A 20,537-nucleotide genomic window follows, 5' to 3' on the forward strand; every position below is an offset into this window, starting at 1 on the left:
AACCCTAACCCTAACCCTAACCCTAACCCTAACCCTAACCCTAACCCTAACCCTAACCCTAACCCTAACCCTAACCCTAACCCTAACCTAACCCTAACCCTAACCCTAACCCTAACCCTAACCCTAACACATGCACTACAAAAGATTTCTATAGGTCTCAAAAGCCAGCTCATGATAGTGAAGCTTGATGCAAGCATCGAACAGGACGCACAGGAGGCCGTTACTGAGCTGCAGTGAGGACACAGAATCTAGCACCTCGATATTGTCATTGCGGACGCGGAATTTGGGTACATATACCCCCAACGCAACCCCGGGGGTCAAGATTGCGCATACAAGGGCGCACATGGAACCGAACGTGTATAAGGTGATATCGCCATACCAGGCGACACGAGAGCTCTTGGAGAATTTGGCGCACGAGCCGATGTCTGTGCCAACGGGTTCATCAGCAGAATTGTTGGGGTAAGGCATTCCTACTTTAGGCCTCCTGCCTCGTGCGCATCACGACCTTACCAATTGTAGCAGCACCTGGATCGTGACTGGACTGTCGTGCGAGAATGCTACATCCTGATGCGCTGGTTCCATCATACACGACAATAATCAGCCTTGCATTTCCAAGGCAGACGGGCGTCGCGAAAGTTGACTACGTGGGTCGCCTTGTTGGTTGTACGCTCGACATCATCGTGATTGGTTCGTTCGCTTGCAAGCTTAGGAAGTAGTAGGCGAGATATACCCCACAACTATACCCTAAGGGGATGCATGTCGACAGTTTACGGCCTCACTGTGCCTACTCGAGCAAGGAGCGGGCCGCAGCCGATCCCACCTTGGTCCACTCTTGTTGTGGAGCAACGAATCGATCGAACATGAGATAACAGGTCCATGCACACCTTGTCACAAAGTGACAGTAATATAGGTAGGTAGGCGTGCCGTTTTCCGGTGGGATGGGTATCTAGCCCTGTTAATCTGCCGTGTAGCCGATTTATCCTTCCATGAGGCTACGTACAGCTTCGCCTCAGAGACGCGATACCATGGCCTTTACTATTAGGCTTCCAGCTTACCACGTTTATGTGCGTACCCCTTGCACCACTTCGGTGCTACTGTCGGTAGCCTTCTGACGTAGGCTAAGCCTCAGGTACTAGATCAAGGCTCGCTCTTCGCCCCAAATAGTCTGGGCGCCCAGATGGACTTCTGCAGAACTTCGGGCACTATAGTCGTAGGCGATGCGAACTACTCTCATGATGTTCCATCGTGCTATTGTTTGCAAAGACCGCATGGGTGATCACCACCCCATAACGTTAAACCCAACAACCGGAGGCTCCGAGACACGAATCACGAACTAGACCTTTCCCACGATGATCTCGATCCGTCCAGTCGTGAATGTCATCAACACTCTTGGCTCAGATAGGATCGCACGTTCCTGAAGACAATCATCCCGCGCGAGGCCATGACAACAGCATGTGTAGCAACAGGACGTGCTTCACCACATGTAACCTCAGCCGGGCGTTATGAGAGACTCCACGAGTCTGGAGGCCTGACGAGATAGCTATAAGAACAGACTGATGTCCTGTAGTGCCAGCCTGCATCTTCTCTCATCAGCAGCTCTCTCTATCAACCACAGCGAATACTCTACGGACACGAGTCTCTATCTGTACATTCCGACAGCCTCTTCAAAATGAAGAGCTTCACCCTTGTCTCCTTCGCGGCGGGTCTCGGGCTCGTACATGGCCAAGCGGCTCTATGCAATGGCGCATTCAGGCCCAACTACGACGATTGTAAGTTCGGCTCGTTTAGGCTGTTTGCTGTGGCCTGAATCTAACACTTTGTTTCTCCAGGTGAAGAGACCGTAAAGTTTTTCAACCTAGAGGGAAGCACTCACATCACCCACACCAACGGCGAGCTTAACGCTGCGCCATCTTGCTACCACTGGTGGTGGGACGGCGGAAACTGCCTCATCTCCCACTGCTTCCAAGAATCAGGGTCTGACGACCCAAATAACCCTCGCACCATTACAGATGGTCAGGTTCACCAGCTCTATACAAGCGTGAGGGACAGATGCATGCCCTTCATTTCTGGAGGCAAGTTCACTGGCGCCCTGCAGTTTCTGGAGGTCACCAACGATGAGGGAGGTGATGGTCCCCCGACTAAGCGCGCGATGAAACGAGCAGAGTTTCCCGGCCTCAACGTGGAAACCTTTACCAATGGCATGAACAGTGGCCACTCTAGCCTGGAGGATTACCTTGAGTGGCGCAACGACACCATGAGCGGCACCGACACTGCTGGAATTGCTAAGCGACAGAGTGAGGATGACAGCTGGGACGTAAGCTTCACGGCGCTCAACGTCCGCAACCCTGATGTCTTCACGCTTGGTTTGCGCCTTAACAGCGGGGTCGACTACTCATACGAAGTTTCCGAAAGCCAGACCTACAGCGTTACAACCTCAGTGAGCATGGGAGGCGCTATTGAAGTTTTCTCTGCAAGCGTCGGTGTGGAAGTCAGCCAGTCGGAGACGTTTACTGTCACTGAAGGGCTCACGTTTAACGTCGACTGCCCAAACCAGGGTCAAATTACCTTCTGGCCTCTCTACAACTACTATGAGGTCAAGGGACACCCTAGTGAGAAGGAATACGAGATCTGGCTCCCCGTCCTTACCCCCGATAGGAACATCAATGGTGAGATTGCTGTTTCCTGCCTAGGTTAGACTAATAAGAGGCTCCTTTATGGTGGAGAGGTGGCGTACAGAGTTAGGAGACAAGCTTGAGGTAGGAAGTGCGCCGGTCCACAGAGTTCTTAGAGCAGATGTATCCGATACTTTGTTATTGGAGCATATAAGAAAGGAGGATTTCCTTTAGCGAACAAATCTTAAATTCTTACTCTCTTTACTAGCTATTACAGGATGCAAAACCCTGAATAAGACTTATCTTACCCCTCGCGCATTTTCCAAGAATCGTCATCCGCTATATTCGCCCTCCCAACTTCCATGATTCTCACTACTTCCTTCACAATTTCCATTGTCAGCTTAGATTGGTCCCGTTCCTTCGTGATTGCACACGCCAGCCTGATTGCGCTCTTGATCTGTCTACCGTTGAATTCATGCTGTCCAAGGACCATAGGATCGATATCCTTTGCCACCTGTAACGAGATCCGTTTGAGCAAATTGCTCCAGATTTGGGCTCTAGCCTCGGGCGTCAGATGGTTATATCGTAGGGCAAGTGTAATTCTGCTTTCAAACGCTGGATCCAGATTACGCACGCGGTTGGTAGTGAGGAAGAGAATGCCTGAATGGTACTCCAAGAGACGCAGCATAACGCAGACCATCGAGTTTCGGACCAGGTCGGAAGTGCGGCGTTGTTCGAGGAACACATCGGCTTCGTCTAGAACTATGATAGCATTCCACTCGGAACATAATTCAAGCACATCTGAAAGACGGCGTTCCATATCTTCTGCCGTAGTGCCTAATTCTCCCATTGTAACGTAGTATAACGGGCGATGCAGGACTTCAGCAACAGCTTCGGCTGTTAGTGTCTTCCCGACGCCGGGAGGGCCGTGGAGCAGGAAGATACTGCCGCTGCGTTTGTTCTCAACGATGTCTTCGACACTGGCGTCGTTTCCGAATCTTACGAGAGCACGGATGAGGTGTTTGTACTCCTCGGCTAGAACAAGATGTTGGAATGCGGTGTCCTGGAACTGGATCGGCGAAAGACCTGAGACCAACACGTGGCCCCAGCATTTTGCAGTAAAGCTAAAGCCGACAAGAGCAGGCCAGCAGTAGGGGATGAACTCGTCAGGGACCGTTTCCCACAGATTGAGTACATCCGTTGCAGAACTCTTTCTAGATGATGTGTTGCGCCACTGTCGATAACGTTCGGCGGTCTTCGTCATGGCCAGGGTTGATTCATCCATACCCTGGCAAGGATGGTGGTTCAGCAGAGCGCCGCGATCTACATCGATCATGACACGGCCTTCTGAAGGAAGCTGGTTGCTCGACGTACTGGCAAGAGAAGAATAGCTTGGACGTGAGGGTCGCACATGGCGGTAGAATGATCCGCGAGAATATGCCAGAAATTTGGCACCGCTAGTGGCAAACTCAACATATCGCTCTCCTCTCTGTCTCAGTTCGCTCAACTCGACAGGTGATACCGGCGTATACGTGAGTTCCGATAGCGATCTTGCGCGAACGCCTGTCCAGCCATTCAATTGCTCGGTCACATTCACTACGGTGAAGTGCGTACCCATTGTCGCCACGAACTCTATTGTCCAGTTGAATGTCCTCTGCACTCCTGTTAAGCCCCGATTCTCTTGATAGAAACACTCGTTGACAAGAAAGACTGCGGCCGTATCTCCAGAGCCCATCACTGCCTGGACTGGAACTCCAGGGCGATACAATTCGCCCAGTGCCTCGAAGGTGATGAAACCGCGTTGGATGGTGTCACGCGCTTCATCAATCTGCTCTTGAAAGGCATGCTCGACGATCCGGATCACGTCTTCAAGCCCCGGTATTTGGATGACTTGGTCAACCCCACTGAGACGGAAACCGAAGCCTGAGAAGAGATTCAAGGTCCGTGGTCTCCAGTAGTGCAAGAAGGCAGGTGTAAATAAGACGACCCCCTCATTGTAGTTCGCAACTGTATGTTGCAAGCTCCGTAGTCGTCCCAATATTTTGTACAGATCGGTCGTGGGAACTTGATGCGCCCGGGGTACGCCAAGGTAATGGCGGATGATGGGCTGGAGGGATAAGGCACCAGCGCCACCCTGTATGTCGTGGAATTCGAACACTTGATCCTCCTTCGTGCTACCCTTGATTGAAAATGGATGGGACGCGGGTTCCGAAGCAGTCATCGTTGTTGATCTATCGGTTTTGCTCTTAGGTAGAGGGGGCGGAGGTGGAGGAATGCTTGCCATGATTTGTGTCGACGAATGTACCGTTGCATCGGCGTTTTATAGAGGGTGAGGTCGCTGCTGGTTCGCGCCATGACACGCGCCTGAGGCCGAGGTATACGTGCCACTTCTTGATAGTATATCTTGGCGGCCCACAGTGGTTGTTGTTGAAAAGGAAGTTTTGATGGCTGCCTTAGGTTTGTACCGAGGCAATTGCGGGCTGAAATAGCTGCCTGTTTTAGACGCGTAACACGCCAAGTGGTGAGCCGTCTGTAGCTGAGCAAAATCACGTTTTAGCGTGGTCTCCACGCTTAGCTACGGTAGCTAGCGTGATATTCTGTCACACAAGTCAAATTAACAATAACAGAGGTCGAAAATGCATATTTGGAGGACAAAGGGTAATCGGTCTAAATAACACACTGCGCACCCCCCTCGTTTATACATCGGTATTGTGTACCTTCTCTGCTGCGCTGATCTTTGCGCTATCGGCATGCTGCTGGAAAAGTCTTAGCAAAGTCTTCTGTGCATACAACCAGTCGACTTCATTTGTATTCAAACCATGCAGATCCGGCACAATGAATCAAGAGCCAATCAGCAGAAGCATTAGACTTCCCATGAACATAAATCTAGTGCGGGCACATAGGCTATCAGAATCGGTGTTGTACATATAAGGTACGGTGAAAGTAAATAACCATGTCGTCGCTGCGTTCGAAATGACGCCGATCGGTTGCGTCTTTGCCCGCAGACGATACAACGAGACTTCGGCCCTATACATTATTGCTCGCAAAACAGGTATAGATAGTTGCGACCTTAGTTCAGATCGCGGTTGTAACAACAACATTGTTCATCTAAAGTTCGATTCTCGGTAGGTCAAAGAGGCGGAATACTGGGTATCTACGCACCCGACTTCAACAGCGCCGGGTATCTCTCTACCCCGGGCTCATCAAAAGTCTCAATCAATGCCGCAACAGCAGGATGCATACCCGCCTCCACCGCCATCGCCGTCCACTGTTCCATAGGCAAAACTTCATACCTTTTCCCAACCTTGCTCAACCCCACATCCGCCATCTGCGCCATGGGAATCACTACATCACCCACGTTGTTCACGTACGTAATGCCATGGCGCCCTTGGTCTGGTAACTCTCGAACAACATCCTCGCAGCACGTTTCGACAGACACGAGATCGAAAGCGCCGGCGTTGTAATCAACTCTCGGCACCGTCTGCGTCTTGTGTGCAAAGTGCAGGAGCGAGTTGACCCAATCGAAGCCCGCACGCTCAACAGTTGCGTCTTCGCCGTCGCGGATAATGGTCGACGGACGTTGAATGACAATGCGCAAACCGTATTTTTCGTAGACTCGCTCGAGCATTTTCTCGCACGTCCATTTTCCACACATGTAGCCGTGCGTGCCGTCGGCTGGTGGTGTCTTACCCGTCTTGGTGCATGAAATCGGTGGGAAGGCTTCCAGCTCGGCGAAAAGTGCTACACCAGCCGATGAAACGTAGTGAAGGGGAATCATGCGCTGTAGACAGGTGGCGATGAGCTGTTTTGTCGAGTCGACATTTGCGCGCTTCAGTGCAGAGTAGTACTTCAGATGGGACGTGTCGGAGCCGTTGTGGATGACTGCGTCAGTCTCACGGAAGACAGACGCCCAGGTCGCAATGTCTAGGCCGAAATAGGTAGATGTGAGGTCACCTTCGTAGTACACAATGCGCTCGCTTGGTGCGGGAATCTCTCCACTTCCGATGCGCTCGTTCAGGCGTCGGACTGCAAGGCAGATGATCTTCCGGATCGACGGTTGCGCCACGAGCGCGTTGAGAAGGTGGTGGCCAAGCAGGCCGCTGCAGCCAGTGAGGACGACAACTTCTGGATTCCCCTTTGGTTTGGGCGCATCCATGAGCCTGTCGATAGTAAAGGGCTCAGGCGGGGTGGTCTCAAAGTACCAGTCTACCGTCGGAGGGCTGGCAGACTTGGCCTTGACCTCTTTGTCAGGAGTCACTGTGCCCGAAGTGTTAGGTAGAGTAGTGCGGGTGCTCGTCGTATCAGCGTCACTGGTTCGAGCCGACGGCTCACTGTTCTCAGTATTCGGTGTCGAAGCGCCAGTCGATACGACGTTCAATTGCTGAGCCTGTGGCACGAGTTCCGCGGGGATGCTTCCAGCGGCTAGCTCGACCAAGCTACACATGCGCACATCGTTGGCCATGATCTTGAGGACCGGAATACTGACGCGGAAGTTCTTGAGGAACCACGAGCGTACGTCGACTGAAAGCAGCGAGTCGAAACCAAGATCCACACCTCGCATCATCATCAGGTCGTCGTCAACGGTGGAGACCTGCAGCATCTTGCGTAGCTGGGCGCAATAGGTCTGCTTGATCACATTTGCAACATCGGACGGGGAGCGACACGCCTGCAGCAGCTCCTGGGTGGATGCCGAGTTTGTCGACCCCGGTTTTTCGCCACTATCACCAGACTTGTTGATGCGGAAACGGGCAAACTTGGGGTCGGAGTACCATGGCGGAATGTCAATGGTATTCGGAGTGATTTGGAGTAGACCGGTCGAGATCTCCGGGCCACTGGGGTTGTCCAGGTGACCTGCCTCCATGCACTCGGCAAAGATCTGGTGGAAATCTTGCTCTGACAAATGCATCATGGCTGTCTTCGCCACTGTCACATCAAGTTGGCGATCGGACTGTGTGATGTAACCAACACCGATAATGGCGCCGACATTGACGACAGACGAGCGAAGACCACGCTTGCGCCGGTTGCCTGCAACTCCAATCATTCCCATGTTGGCCGCGGCGTAGTTGGCTTGACCGACGTTTCCGATCACGCAGTTGATCGAAGATAGAAGCACGAAGAAGTCGAGGTCAATGTCGTGAAAGATGCGATCGATATGAATGCTGCCAAGCACCTTTGGTCTGATGACATCGGTGACTTGGTCAAATTCCATGTTGCGCACCGACACGTCTCGCAGAACCATAGCGCCGTTCAAAAGTCCGACGATGGGAGGAAGTGTCGTCACAATCTCGGCATGAACGTCGTTGATGGCCTTTTCGTCAGTCACGTCACTGAGATGAGTACGTTAGTAAGAGATAGTTCGGATAGGAAAGCAGAGTATATACCATAGCAGTATCTTGATGACAACACCATTTCGTTCATGGTTTTCGATCCAGCGCGGGTCAATCTTGGGATTCCGGCTGGTTAGCACAAGATAGCGCACGCCTCTCTCAATCATCCAGTTGCACAGGGAGATGCCTAGCGCGCCAGATAAACCGACTAGCCAGTACGTCTTGTCAGACTTGAAGAGCTGGTTTGACTCAAACCGAGTGACACATGCAGGGACCGCAGTGCATGATCCCGCCCATTCAATGATCGTTGATGCGTCTGCATATCGTCCTCCCTGAGCAAGGGCCTCAAGACTCAGTGGTGTAGATGATGTAGAAACGCCGCGTCCCTTAGCCATGCTGACAGTCCTAGCCAGAAGCTGTCCCACCACATCCTTGGGAGCACCAGTGTCTACTCCATGTGTTGAGAAAATGGTGCTCAGGCTCTCTTTCCGGCAATAAGAAGGAAGATACGAAGTCATCATCGCCACGTTCTCAGCTTGGTTCGAAGCCGAGAAGTCGACAAAGCACACGAGGTCAGAAGGTAGAACGCCCTCGATGTCCGCGCGTGCGGGGAACATTGGTATCCGAATCTGCGAAGCGACGGCTGGCGACACAGGTGTGCCCTGTGAGTCCACTGTGAGGGTGACCTTCACGCCCTTGGTTACAACATGGGCGAGAATAGCCCGAGCGATAGATTCAGGGGCATTATGTACGGCTAGTTTTTGACCTGTGAACAGGGAGTCCACAATGGCCACGGCGATAAGCTCGGCTCCGACCAGGTCAAGGTAATCAGCTTCCTGGATACCAGATGGTTCGCATAGAATGGTCGATTCGCGTGGGATGCGCAGTACAGAGGCCAGGGAGCTAGTTAAAGCAAGCCGTTGAGCCCCGGAGGTGTCGTACCCAAGAGCAAGATAATGATAACCAGTCGGACACCTAATCGCAGATGCAGTGGAGTACGTAAGACGCAACTCCATAAGCTCGTCCCTTGTGGTCGCTGTCTCTACCAATTCGTATCGCGACAACCGTCGGAAGTTTGGCCCGTCTTTGCCGTATTCTAGACTGACGACGTCCTTGCTGATGTCAACCTGGTCGAAGATCGGCCGCGTGGTGGAGTTGAGACGGTTGTTGGCGTCCGTAATGGTGAACAGCCTTGGCACTAGCTCTTGCCCCTGCGCGTCAATGATGATCTCGGGTTCTTTGGTGTACAGAATGTCTTTGTCATCCAAAACGGTCGAAGTGAAGCGAACAAGGTATTTTGCAATCTTCTGAGCATCGAGCCCATCGACATTTGCCACATCCACGTATTGGACGCGAAGAGTCTCTTCCTCGTGCATCGCAGATCGACCAAAACCAACTGTCATGTTGCAGTATGGCTCATCCTCCACACGGCCGCTGGTGAGCCACAGTATCTCTCGCTTTGTTTCAAAGAGCTTTTTGAACTTGTACCATCTCTCGGATGTAAGGTCTTTGAAAACTGGAGCTTCCAGATCAACGAGACTGACAATGACTGACTCGCCTTCAAGGACTTTGTTGTCCAGATCTTCCAGCGAGGCGTATGGGAGGACCTGCTTGGCCAACGGGGCCAATACCATCTGGATGCCCTGTGAGAGCTTGGCGATAGGTGCTGTACACCCTCCAACTACAACGACCGTGTCATACACAGCATTGTTGTTATGCGCCAGAGGATCGCGCACGAATTCGATCCGATCATCAATAGCGGTAGACACAAAGAGGGTGATGCCAAAGGCATCGAAGAGTTTTGGTGGCGACATGGTGTCAATGCCCGAGAATCCGGCGCCCTTCAGGATGTTATTCCAGTCGTTGGCATTCACCAATGGCGAGAGTGTACGCCCTTCGTCAACACCGCGCCACCAGCCCGGCAGAGTCCCGAAAATGAAACCCGCCCCGGCTTGCATTGCGCCATCGCTGGCTCCCTCTCCCAAGACTAGCAGACCGCCAGGTTTGAGAAGCTTGCGAAGGTTCGCTACAGCCTCGTCTAGTTTCGCACAGGCGTGGACAACCATGAAGGCAATGACGACGTCATAAGTGCCAGCCTCGAAGCCCTGCTGAACGGGATCGATTTCAGCATTGCACACCTTGAAGACCATGCTACCCTGCCAGTCCGCGAACGTCTCGGACGCATTTTCGAAGAAACTAGACGAGATATCGGTGAAAGTGTAGCTGCAAAAATCATGACCGATAGACTGGAGAATTGTCTTAGTCGCACCGCCGGTACCAGCGCCAATCTCGAGCATGTTAAGATGCGGGTTGCGGTCGGTGAGTTGCTTGAGGACACTCGCGACCCAGAGGGTGGACTGCTTAGTGCCGAAACCGTTAGAGTAGTACTCGTCAAGCAGGCCCGAGGTGCGGAAGTGCTCTAGCATCGTCGTCTCGCCCTTGAAAACGCGGGGCATGATGGTGCCGACGAGCAACATGATCTTGACATCGGAGTTATCCTGGAAGCCCTTGGCTTTGATATCGTCAAAAACGTCCTGCTCTGTGTCGTTCAGCCACTCGACATGCGCCCATTTGTGCTGCCCTGTCTTGAGCAGGTTTGTCATGTGTCGCGCGTAGTTCATGTAGTGACATAGCGGGCTAGTAGACCTCGCAGGATCGTCTTCGGGAAGCTGCTCGTCGAAGACGCGCAGATAGTAGGCGGCAATGCGGCTCAGAACGAACATGAGATCGTGATCTGGTTTGCCCACGGGCACACCAGCCGCAGCAAGCGTTCCATCGGGAGCACTAGGAACCCAGTGCATCTTGTAAAAGACATCGCGGTCGACTCTAGCATCGGAGCCAACGGGCTTGAACTTGACCTGGTCGACCTGGATAGCGGCGTGATCTAAACCTGGGGCGTACATGTTGACGCTGCCTGAGAAACCGTCGCCAGGCTCTGCGCGATCCGCGGTCGTGCATGTTGAATCAATGACCGTCATGTTGTTCTCGGTGTACTGTTTTGACGCGAGAACGCTGGGGTTGACGCGAAGCTTCGCTATGCTGGTTGGCAGGTGCAACAGACGAAGCTGGTCATCGCCGGGATAGCTGTAGGCAAGCATAACGGACTGGAACGCAGCATCCAAGTCGATAGGATGTACGAGCAGCTCATCTGCGTTCGAAACCAGCGCCTTCGCCTTTTGAGCCAGACACGTAGCATTGCCTAGGTTTCGCTCGAGCTTGATCAGCGATTGGAACGCGCCTGAAAAGTCGTACTCTAGCCCCTTCATAAAATTGTACAGACGACTCGGCTGCACAGAAATCATGTGTGGCGGGGGTGTCCGGCGTGGCGGGAAGAGTGATAGATTGGGTGGCTCATCGACGAGCAACAATTTGAGCTCACCGTTCGCTGCAAGGGCGAGATCACTCGTCTCGTCTCCTAGCGCGGCAGAATAGGTGAATTTGGCGTGGATATGGTTTCCCTGGACGGAAATGTTGGAAATCTCCACGTGGACTTCGATGCCGACGTCATTCTGATCGAACGTGATGGCGTTGTGAATGTGGAAGTTGCTCAGTTCGATGAGCTGGATGTTCCTTCCTCGGGCGAGAGATCGCGCAGCTTCAATGGCTGTAGACACATAGGAGGCAGCCGGCAACACAACTTGGTTTTGCACTTGATGTCCCTCGAGCCAGGCCATCTCTTTTGGCTTCAGCACGTTCTTCCAACGCAGGATATGCGGTGCGCTGTCTGGAGACACATCACCAAGAAGCTGGTGGAACGGCTGAGCACGCAGGCGCATGTGACGCGACTTTCTGGACTCGGCCCAATAGGAAGACTCGTGCTTCCATTGATAGCTGGGCAGATTGCCCAGAACGGAGTACTGCTGCTTGCCGTCACAGAGCGCGGCCTCGCAACTGCCGAGGTCGATTGAGCTTGTGTCGAGATGAGTCCAGAGGAATCCAAGGCAGGTAGAAAAAGCAGTCATGGCATTGCCCTCACGAACAAGGGTTTCATGGTGGGGAATGTCCCTCTGCAGTACCTCGTTGACGTTTTGCTTGGTTGGTCCGGCAAGAGCAGCGTGTGGACCGACCTCAACCACTGCCGTGTGAGGCTCAGCGCCTCGCGCCACTTCAACAGCAGCCTGGACAGCCTGTGAGAACAATACAGGCTTTGTCATATTCTGCGCCCAGTAGATGTCGCTGACCTCGTCCGTGAGTAGGTTGATGGGTCGGCCCTCGTACACGCTAGAGAACCAGGTACAAGCCCCATTACCTGGTAGTGCTTTCACACCCGCACGTCGCAGCGAAGCGACATAGGGGTCAAAGCAAGGCAACATGTGACTTGAGTGATACGCTGTATCCACTTTAAGACGTCTGTTGAACTTCTTCTCGTCTGCCAGGACTGCCGCAATCTCGTCAATGGCGTCCTCGTCGCCGGAGAAGGTCACGCTCGACGATGAATTGCTGGCCGCCACGCCAATGCGGCCCAAGAACTCTTCATCCTGACACAACTCCATCGCATCCTCCAACGAAGTGCCAGCGGCAAGCATAGCCCCCTTGATGTTCCCGTTAGGACTGGTGGCGAGCTTGCAATGTAGACCTCTGAAGTAGGCGACGAGAAGGGCGTCACGCGCGCTGAGATATCCGGCTGCATATGCTGCTGCTATCTCGCCACTGGAGTGGCCGACAACGGTGTCAAACTGCACATTAGCCGAGCGCAGGATGTCGACCAAGATGATCTGAACTGCTGTGCAAAGAGGCTGTGAGATGGCTGCTTCTCCAACGCGAGACACGGAAGCCTCTGCAAGCAGCTCAGCCTTGAGAGACCAACTCGGCCGGTCACCATCTGGAAGTTCAGAAAGATAGCCTTCCAGCTTCTCGAGGGTCCGTCGCGCAAGAACTGTCTGAGCGACTAGCTCTACACCCATTCTAGCATATTGCGCTCCTTGTCCGGTGAAGATTCCCAGGAGCCTTGAGTGTCCACCATTACCCGCCGCCCATGTGCGTACACCCAGACTCTCATTGCCAGACTCGGCTAGCCGGGTTGTGATGCTGAACTTCAGACCCTCTACAGTCGTGTCTGGGAAGGCGATGCGGAAAGGAAGCACAGATCTGCGCTCGCGTAATGTATACGCAAGATCGCGTGCGCTAGTCTTGGGGTTGGCGTTCAAATAGCTCGCGTACGCGGCAAGATTAGAGTGGAGAGACTCCGCCGAGGCAGCTGAAAAGACAAATGGCGTTGATACTGTGGCAGCACTTGTCTCATCGACCGTCTTTTGTTGCTCTAGCTCATAGCTCTCCACGATGGCATGTGCGTTAGTACCTCCAAAACCGAAGTTGTTGATACTAGCACGCTTAGGGTGTCGCCCAGGATGATCCGGCCACGCAATACCTTTAGTAGGGATCTGGAGGTTGCCGTAGAATGGCTCCAATTTGGGGTTGAGTTGTTGGAACCACAGGTTGGGCGGTATAGTTGAGTTCTGCATGGCTTGTGTGACCTTCAACAGTGCTGCGATACCAGCTGAACCTTCTGTATGACCAAGTACAGTCTTTATAGAGCCAGTGTAGATCGGACTGCTCAACTTCTCCGTGTTGCTGAAGAATGCGGTGCTGAGCGCTTCAGCTTCGATGGGGTCTGAGAACACAGTTGGGTCAGCAACCGCACTACCCATGAACGCTGGATGATGGAGAGAACTTACCTCCAGCCGGTGTTCCGGTGCCGTGCGCTTCAATGAACTGAGGTCGATCTTCCGCACACTGAGGGTCGAGACCAGCCTTCTTGTAAACGCTATGGATTAAGTCCCGCTGCGCGCTGGCACTTGGCATTGTGATTCCAGGTGTTGCTCCATCCGAGTTTACACCCGTCTCTCTGACGACAGCTTCGATTCTATCGTTGTCTGCAAGGGCTTGGCTGAGCGTTTTGAGAACCACGGCAGTTACGCCTTCACCTCGGGCATAACCATTAGCGTCCTTGTCCCACATCCGACTGAGACTATCGGGTGAAAGCATCTTCAGCTTGCTTTCAGTGACATACATCTCCGGACCAAAGATAAGATTGGAACCACATGCAACCGCTGTGTGACTGTCCCCTGACCGAAGTGTCTGGATAGCTTGATGAACAGCGACCAGACTTGACGAGCACGCTGTGTCAATCGTCACCGACGGGCCGCGCCAATCAAAGAAGTAGGACACGCGATTTGACATGACTGCACGCGAGGTTCCTGTGGCGAAATGCGTAGGCGCCTGGTCCAGATCTCGAAGCATCATGGCCTCATAGTCGCCGCACATGAGACCGGCGAAGACAGCAGTGTCACTTCCTCGCATTCGGTCGAGACTCAGACCAGCTGATTCAATCGACTCGTAGACAACTTCAAGGAGCAGTCTCTGCTGTGGATCCATGGCTTTGGCCTCGACGGGATTGATGCCGAAGAATTCGGCGTCAAAAACGCGCGTATCTTCGTCGAGGAGATATGACTGCATAACGTTCATGTGTCCATGGTGTGTGCCATCGGGGTGATAGAAGCCCTCGGCGTTGAACCTCTTATCGGTGATGTTGCTGCGTATGTCTCTAGGGTCGCGGAGGAGATCCCATAGCTTAGAAGGGGAGCTTGCTCCACCTGCAAATCGACAGCCGCTACCAATGATAGCTATTGGCTCGTTGATGGGGGCATTTGGTGACATGAGTGATGTCTTGAACAGCAGAGGAACTGATGCCGAAGGGTGTGATGGAAGAGGATAGCAAAGTTGAAGTTGTTGAAAAAGTGGTTGTGTTGAGAGAGTTTCAGCGCTTAGGACATCGATGAAGGGGTGTTGAATTGGACTCTGGTACCGGATTTGTACTTGTGTCAAGTTAGAGTAATTCACCTGATCAGTCCATGGTTTGACAATCTCTACCTTTACCGATTCTGTGTAGACACAGTAGTAAGCCCGATGGTGTCGTACTCCTACTCGGCGTTGTGGAGGTTTGCGGTTCTACCCTTGTTCCCCAAGAGCCTCAATCGTGACATAACTACAGGCAGAAGGCCAAGAGCTGCGAGCCATACGAACCGGTCCGTCCAGCTGCGTGTTAGTCTTTTGGTTCGGCAAGATCCATGTGCGGCAGCAGTTCCTTATTTCAGCAATTCATGCCGACTCCGGCAGTGCCGGCAAAAGAGGATTGGTCAATATCGAAACCGACTCGTTGCTCAACAAGACGTATCTGCCTACGTTCGGCTCCGAGGTCCGACCGCATTTGGAAGGCAATCAGCTGCAGATGGCTGCGACCTTGGCTCATTACTAATGCAGAATTAGCTGTAGATATTGTTACTATCGTTGCATCTCCGAAACCATTAACTTCTCGCTTTTGATACCACCTCTTTCCATTCGCGTGGTGAGTCTTTCAAGGTCAGCATCATGCTCGACCTTCAGAAGTTTGCAACGGCAGTGGCTGGCTCAGATTGGCGGTCCACGATATTCATCACAACCGCACTTGTACGTAGTAGCAAAAGCGTCCACCAAATACTCATCTGACCATCCATGCAAGCTTATGGGCTACATCTTCATTTTCCGCCCTATACGGAACATATTTTTCCATCCACTCAAGAAGTACCCGGGGCCCAAACTCTTTGCTGCATCCTCGATTCCTTATGGATTCTGGTATATGACAGGCAAATGGCATACCAAGATCCGCCAGCTGCACGCCACGTACGGCCCTGTCGTTCGTATTGGACCGAAGGAATTATCGTATGCTACCCCAGAGGCATGGGAGGACATATATGGTCGTTACGTGCCGGCCAAGCGCAAAGAGAATCCAAAACCAACGTGGTACTGCAGCCCAGACGCCCACGATATGGTCGGCGCCAGTTTGGGTGATCATGGCCGCATGCGCCGCGTCATGGCACCGGGCTTCACCTACAGCGCCATGTGCAAGCAAGAGCCTCTGATCAAAACTCATGTCGACTTGTTCCTTTCTAAGCTGCACAACATCTGCGAACAAGGAAAAGCGACGGTCAACATGCTCGAGTGGTTCACCTACTGCACCTTCGACCTGATCGGCGACTTATCGTTTGGTGAACCCTTTGGTTGTTTGGAAAACGCCATGTTGCACCCATGGCTCCAGCTCGTCTTTGCGAATATTTACGTCACGCACATAATTTTGCTGTGCAAGCGCATCCCCTTCTTCTACCTCTTTCTGCCTGTCAAGACGACTCTTCAGTTGTATCGCGATTTTAACCGACACGTCGTTCTCCTACGCCAAGTTGTTGAGCGCAGATTGTCACTAACAACACCGCGCCATGACTTCATGGAGATCATGACGTCGAAGCAGAGCAACACCCTTTACATGACCAACGAGGAGATTTTCAAGAACGCCATACTTCTTACCGGTGGCGGCGCAGAGACCACTTCCAGCAGCCTCACGGGTATGGCGTTCATCTTGACGACCAGGCCTGACGTCAAACAACGTATCGTCGACGAACTGCATGCGACTTTCCCGACTGAGGAAGACATCAACATGCGGAGCGTCGCGCAACTGACGTACACGGGCGCCTTCATCGAAGAAGCGATGAGGTACTATCCTCCGGGCCCAAATACGATGTGGCGCACGACTCCCGCTGGCGGCAACACCATCCTTGGCGAATACATCCCTGGAAACGTAAGTTCTTTGACCCAGTTTATTGGATGCTTTCAGAAAATGTTTCTGACCTCTGGTCCATGTGACCCATGCAGACCATCCTCGGCATTCCACACCGTGTCTTGTACCGCAGTGAAGCATATTGGAAGCATGCTGATGAATTCCATCCCGAGCGCTGGTTACCAGATGGCGAGCGTCCGGCCGAGTTTGATCAGGACCGCCGCGAGGGGTTCCACCCGTTCTCTTACGGCCCGCGTGCTTGCATCGCCATGAAGTGAGTTTCCGTATTTCATCTTGTCCTGAAAGCGAGACACAGCTGTGCTAATGTTCGTTCAGCTTGGCGTACGCGGAGATGCGTTACATCCTCGCTCGATTCTTGTGGAACTTTGACATTCAAGGCACGGAGCAGAGTAAAGGTTGGATGGACAATCAGAAGGCGTACTTGGTATGGGACAAACCGGGGCTGTTTGTGCGCTTGACACCAGTGGCCAAAGAGAGCGTATAGGGTGAGCACGCATGGTCGTGAAAGGCGGGTAGACTGGTGTTTCATCCTTCTAAACCCACAAGCTGTCAATCTCCCAAGTGAATGGGGTTGCTCCATCTCATCCTTGCGCTAGTCACCGTTATAGTTGCCCAGAACAAGACAAAAGTCTGTGATCAATCGACAGCATTCTGCTTTGCTCATTGATAGCTCGCCTCTTCTCCGACAGCGACTTTCTTCGGCGATTCCCTTCACTTTTTCCAGTACTCGACAAGATTCTTGGCGTGGAAAAAACACATGCATCGATAGAAATAAGACCAACCACAACATGCAGGCCTCGTGAGATCAGTGTGCCAGCCTTTGATATGCGTCACTTGATTCAACGTTTCTAGGAAGAAATTGTCACGACTAGCTTTTTGCCTTTGATATGTCCGTCTTGTAGCATTTCCAATGCCTTGATGACGCCTTCGAAACGGCCTTCAATCTCTTGGATATACTGCGTCTTGATGTGTCCGGTATCTAGCAACGGTTGCAACTCAGCGGCCCACTCAGCAGCGACAGCATGTAAGACTGGGTTTGCCTTGCGCGAGTAGACAGGATGGTCAAGGTCCACGTCGAAGTTCTGGCCCTCAAAGCCCATCACGACCTTGACCGCAACTGATCGGCGAGTAAGCCAGGCATCGGGCACGGCTTCAAGGCAGGCATAGCGGGCCCCAATACGTGAGAGGGACGCCAGGCATACCGCTGTAGACTCGGGATCAGTTATACAATCAAGGGCATGTTTGATCTTCTGCCCATTTGCAAGTGCCTTGATGTCTTGGACGCATGTAGGTGAGGTGTACGACGCCGTGCCAACGGCGCCGAGACTAATGCAGAAGGCTGCAGATTGAGGCGAGCAAACTGCGATTGGGGCGTAGCCAGATCTATTTAGGCGGAAATGTCAGCATACTCCCTTGCTTTTCTGATGCGACCCCGTGCAATGGAGCGTACGTAACACGATGATCAAAGAGACATGCTACTCACCGCTTCAACATTTGAATCGCCATGATGCCCGTTGCGGTGGCACCTCCATAAACCAGGATGGGGAGATTCCTTGCATCTGGTTTCGAGGGCAACCCCGGCAGGTTTAAAGCGGTAGGGTCAGACATGGATAAAGCAGCGGTGCCCCAGCCAATAGCGCCTATGGCAGCGGCCTGGAGGTCAGAGACAGAATCTGGGATGCGCAACAGATGGCGTGCGTCGGCTATGGAGTACTCTGCAAATGCACCGTTGTAGGGGTTGCTAGGTCGATAGGGAAAGTCAGCGCCGCACACTCGGAGACCAGGACCGAGCATCGACTCCGATCCGGCTTCCACGATAATACCACAAAAGTCACACCCGGTGGTATTGTTCTGCATGAAGAAATGTGTCACCATCTTGTGGTCGGTAGGATTAAGGCCGACTGCCAGGACGCGTACACGCACGTGGTGAGGTGAGGGCAAAGGCGGCAAAGGGCGGCCATGAGCGACGACGAGTGGAAGACGAGGTGAAGTGGGAGGTGTTTTGGATTGAATGACAGCAGTCTGGCCGTTTGTGGGGAGCATCATGGGCGAAGAGGAAGGTGTAGTGTGCATTACGTCGGGAAGATTGGAGCATGTAAGCTATAAGGTATCTATGTCTCCTTTGGGGTCATCGTCTGCCTGTTTAGGAAACCGAAGGCGAATGTCCGAAGAGCTTTGGGGCGCAGACGTGATGGGGGCATAAGTAGAGTAGCAGAAGTGGTAATTTCCTGCGGACTTCACTTGTACGTTGTTTGTTCACTCATTGTACCCATCTTTCTTGACGATGCAGTTACAGCTGGCACACGGGGCAACGGCGGCGGCGGCAGGCGTGACTGCACACGTCAGCTACTTTAGCAGAGGAGAACATCATGGCAGCGGGGCGCGATGGCTGACAGGCAGTGCTGCAGTCGTGAGCACTGCAGCGGTGCTGAAGCGATATGGCGCGATAGTACGGTATGCGATGATGAGGAGGATGGGGGTGGAGACATCGGAGGCGCACACGGCGCCCAGTCTGGGAGAGTGGCAAGCATGTCTGGGCTGGGCACTGGCCATCTTGGCATGCTTCCTTGTCGGCGTCTATGCGAGTTTACTGACATACCGCCTGCTCCTCCACCCACTCAATCGCTTCCCCGGCCCCTTTGCAGCGCGCGTCAGCGACCTATGGCTATCATTGCAGTTAGGCGGCCATGATATGCACCGGCTCAGCGAACAGCTGAGCACGGTATATGGCGACGTCGTTCGCGTCGGCTCATCGACGCTGATGCTCACCCACCCGCAGGCTGTTGCAGCCATCCACGGGCCTGGCACCCGCTGTCGAAAGGCTGCTATGTACGACTTTGAGCAGCCCAATCGCGGCATCGCTACTCGCGATGTTAGCCTTCATGCTGCCCGTCGCCGGCTCTGGAGTAAAGGGTTTGGGGATAAGGCGCTTCGGTCCTACGAGCCCCGCGTGGCCGTCTATGTGCAGCAACTGCTTGCGCGTATTTCACAAGCCCATGGCAAGGCCATCGACGCAGCCCGACTGACAGAGGCATTTGCATTCGATACCATGGGCGATCTGGGCCTTGGAAGCGACTTTGGCATGCTACACAGTGCCACGACGCATGCTGCTGTCGAACAGCTCGTCCAGGGCATGGCCATCATGGGTCGTCGACTGCCCATGTGGTTGATGCGCCTGCTTGTCGACATTGCCCAGTCTCTCGTGCCCACGGAAGCAACGACGGGATTCCTAGCCTTTTGCTACCATCATCTCGACCGCCTCATGCTGATGACCGACCTCGAGCGCGCCGAGCGGCCAAGCCTTATGGCTCCCATGATCGCCCACTACGAGCAGCAGCCACCCGCCCATCGCGACCTATCGGCGCTTCGCAATGACTGTCGTTTCATAGTCATCGCTGGCAGCGACACCGTGGCTGCGACTCTAGCATTCGCCATGTTCTACCTCGCCAAGCACCCCCAACACGTGCTCCTTGTGCGAAAAGAGCTGCAACCGCTTCGGCCCGCCAGCGGCCCGTACCCCGACCACCGACTCCGTGACAATGCCCCTCATCTGAACGCCATCATTAGCGAAACGCTGCGCCTGCACCCTCCTGCCTCGACCATCATGCGCACTACTCCACCAGAAGGCATCACCGTAGCTGACACCTTCATTCCGGGCGACATGACAGTCTTCTCATCGCAATATGCCATCGGCCGCTCTGAAGCCCTCTACACAGACGCCGCCGACTTTCGGCCCGAACGCTGGCACTCTGAGCCTGGCCTTGTAAAAGACGCGTCGGGCTATGCACCTTTTTCTGTGGGCCACCACAGCTGTCTAGGTCGACCGCTCGCTTCCATGGAGATGCGCCTTGTTCTCGCTGAAACTCTGTCACGCTACAGTGTCTCCTTTGCACCCGATTTTGACTATGCCTCCTTCCTCGATCGTGTTCATGACTGCATGTCGTGGCACATTGGGAACTTGGACCTGTGTTTTACTCCACTCAACTGAAA

The 20,537-nt window shown here is 53.4% G+C and overlaps 5 protein-coding genes across 5 annotated transcripts; 3 read left to right on the forward strand and 2 right to left on the reverse strand.

Moving 5' to 3' along the window:
• Positions 1-187: 187 nt before the first annotated feature.
• Positions 188-463, forward strand: GT037_008809 (uncharacterized protein; the record flags this gene model as incomplete). The annotated part of the gene is made up of 1 exon (XM_038933856.1): positions 188-463. One exon carries the CDS (start codon positions 188-190, stop codon positions 461-463), a length of 276 nt encoding a protein of 91 aa, XP_038783201.1.
• A 1,206-nt stretch (positions 464-1,669) lies between these two features.
• GT037_008810 (uncharacterized protein) lies at positions 1,670-2,695 on the forward strand (the record flags this gene model as incomplete). The annotated part of the gene is made up of 2 exons (XM_038933857.1): positions 1,670-1,769; positions 1,830-2,695. The coding sequence occupies 2 exons, from the start codon at positions 1,670-1,672 to the stop codon at positions 2,693-2,695; spliced, it is 966 nt and encodes a 321-aa protein (XP_038783202.1).
• Positions 2,696-2,922: 227 nt separating this feature from the next.
• On the reverse strand, positions 2,923-14,596 carry GT037_008811 (polyketide synthase; the record flags this gene model as incomplete). The annotated part of the gene is made up of 4 exons (XM_038933858.1): positions 2,923-4,619; positions 5,775-7,939; positions 7,994-13,550; positions 13,615-14,596. Coding segments are annotated over 4 exons (10,401 nt in total), but the record flags the coding sequence as incomplete, so codon positions are not given.
• Positions 14,597-15,298: 702 nt separating this feature from the next.
• GT037_008812 (uncharacterized protein) lies at positions 15,299-20,535 on the forward strand (the record flags this gene model as incomplete). Its single annotated transcript, XM_038933859.1, has 5 exons — positions 15,299-15,385; positions 15,438-16,547; positions 16,622-16,800; positions 16,863-16,971; positions 18,838-20,535. Coding segments are annotated over 5 exons (3,183 nt in total), but the record flags the coding sequence as incomplete, so codon positions are not given.
• On the reverse strand, positions 17,396-18,620 carry GT037_008813 (zinc-binding dehydrogenase family oxidoreductase; the record flags this gene model as incomplete). Its single annotated transcript, XM_038933860.1, has 2 exons — positions 17,396-17,930; positions 18,031-18,620. The coding sequence occupies 2 exons, from the start codon at positions 18,618-18,620 to the stop codon at positions 17,396-17,398; spliced, it is 1,125 nt and encodes a 374-aa protein (XP_038783205.1).
• Positions 20,536-20,537: the final 2 nt, after the last annotated feature.

This window comes from Alternaria burnsii, assembly GCF_013036055.1.
Source record: "Alternaria burnsii strain CBS107.38 chromosome Unknown 697, whole genome shotgun sequence".
Taxonomy (NCBI): Eukaryota; Fungi; Ascomycota; class Dothideomycetes; order Pleosporales; family Pleosporaceae; genus Alternaria; species Alternaria burnsii.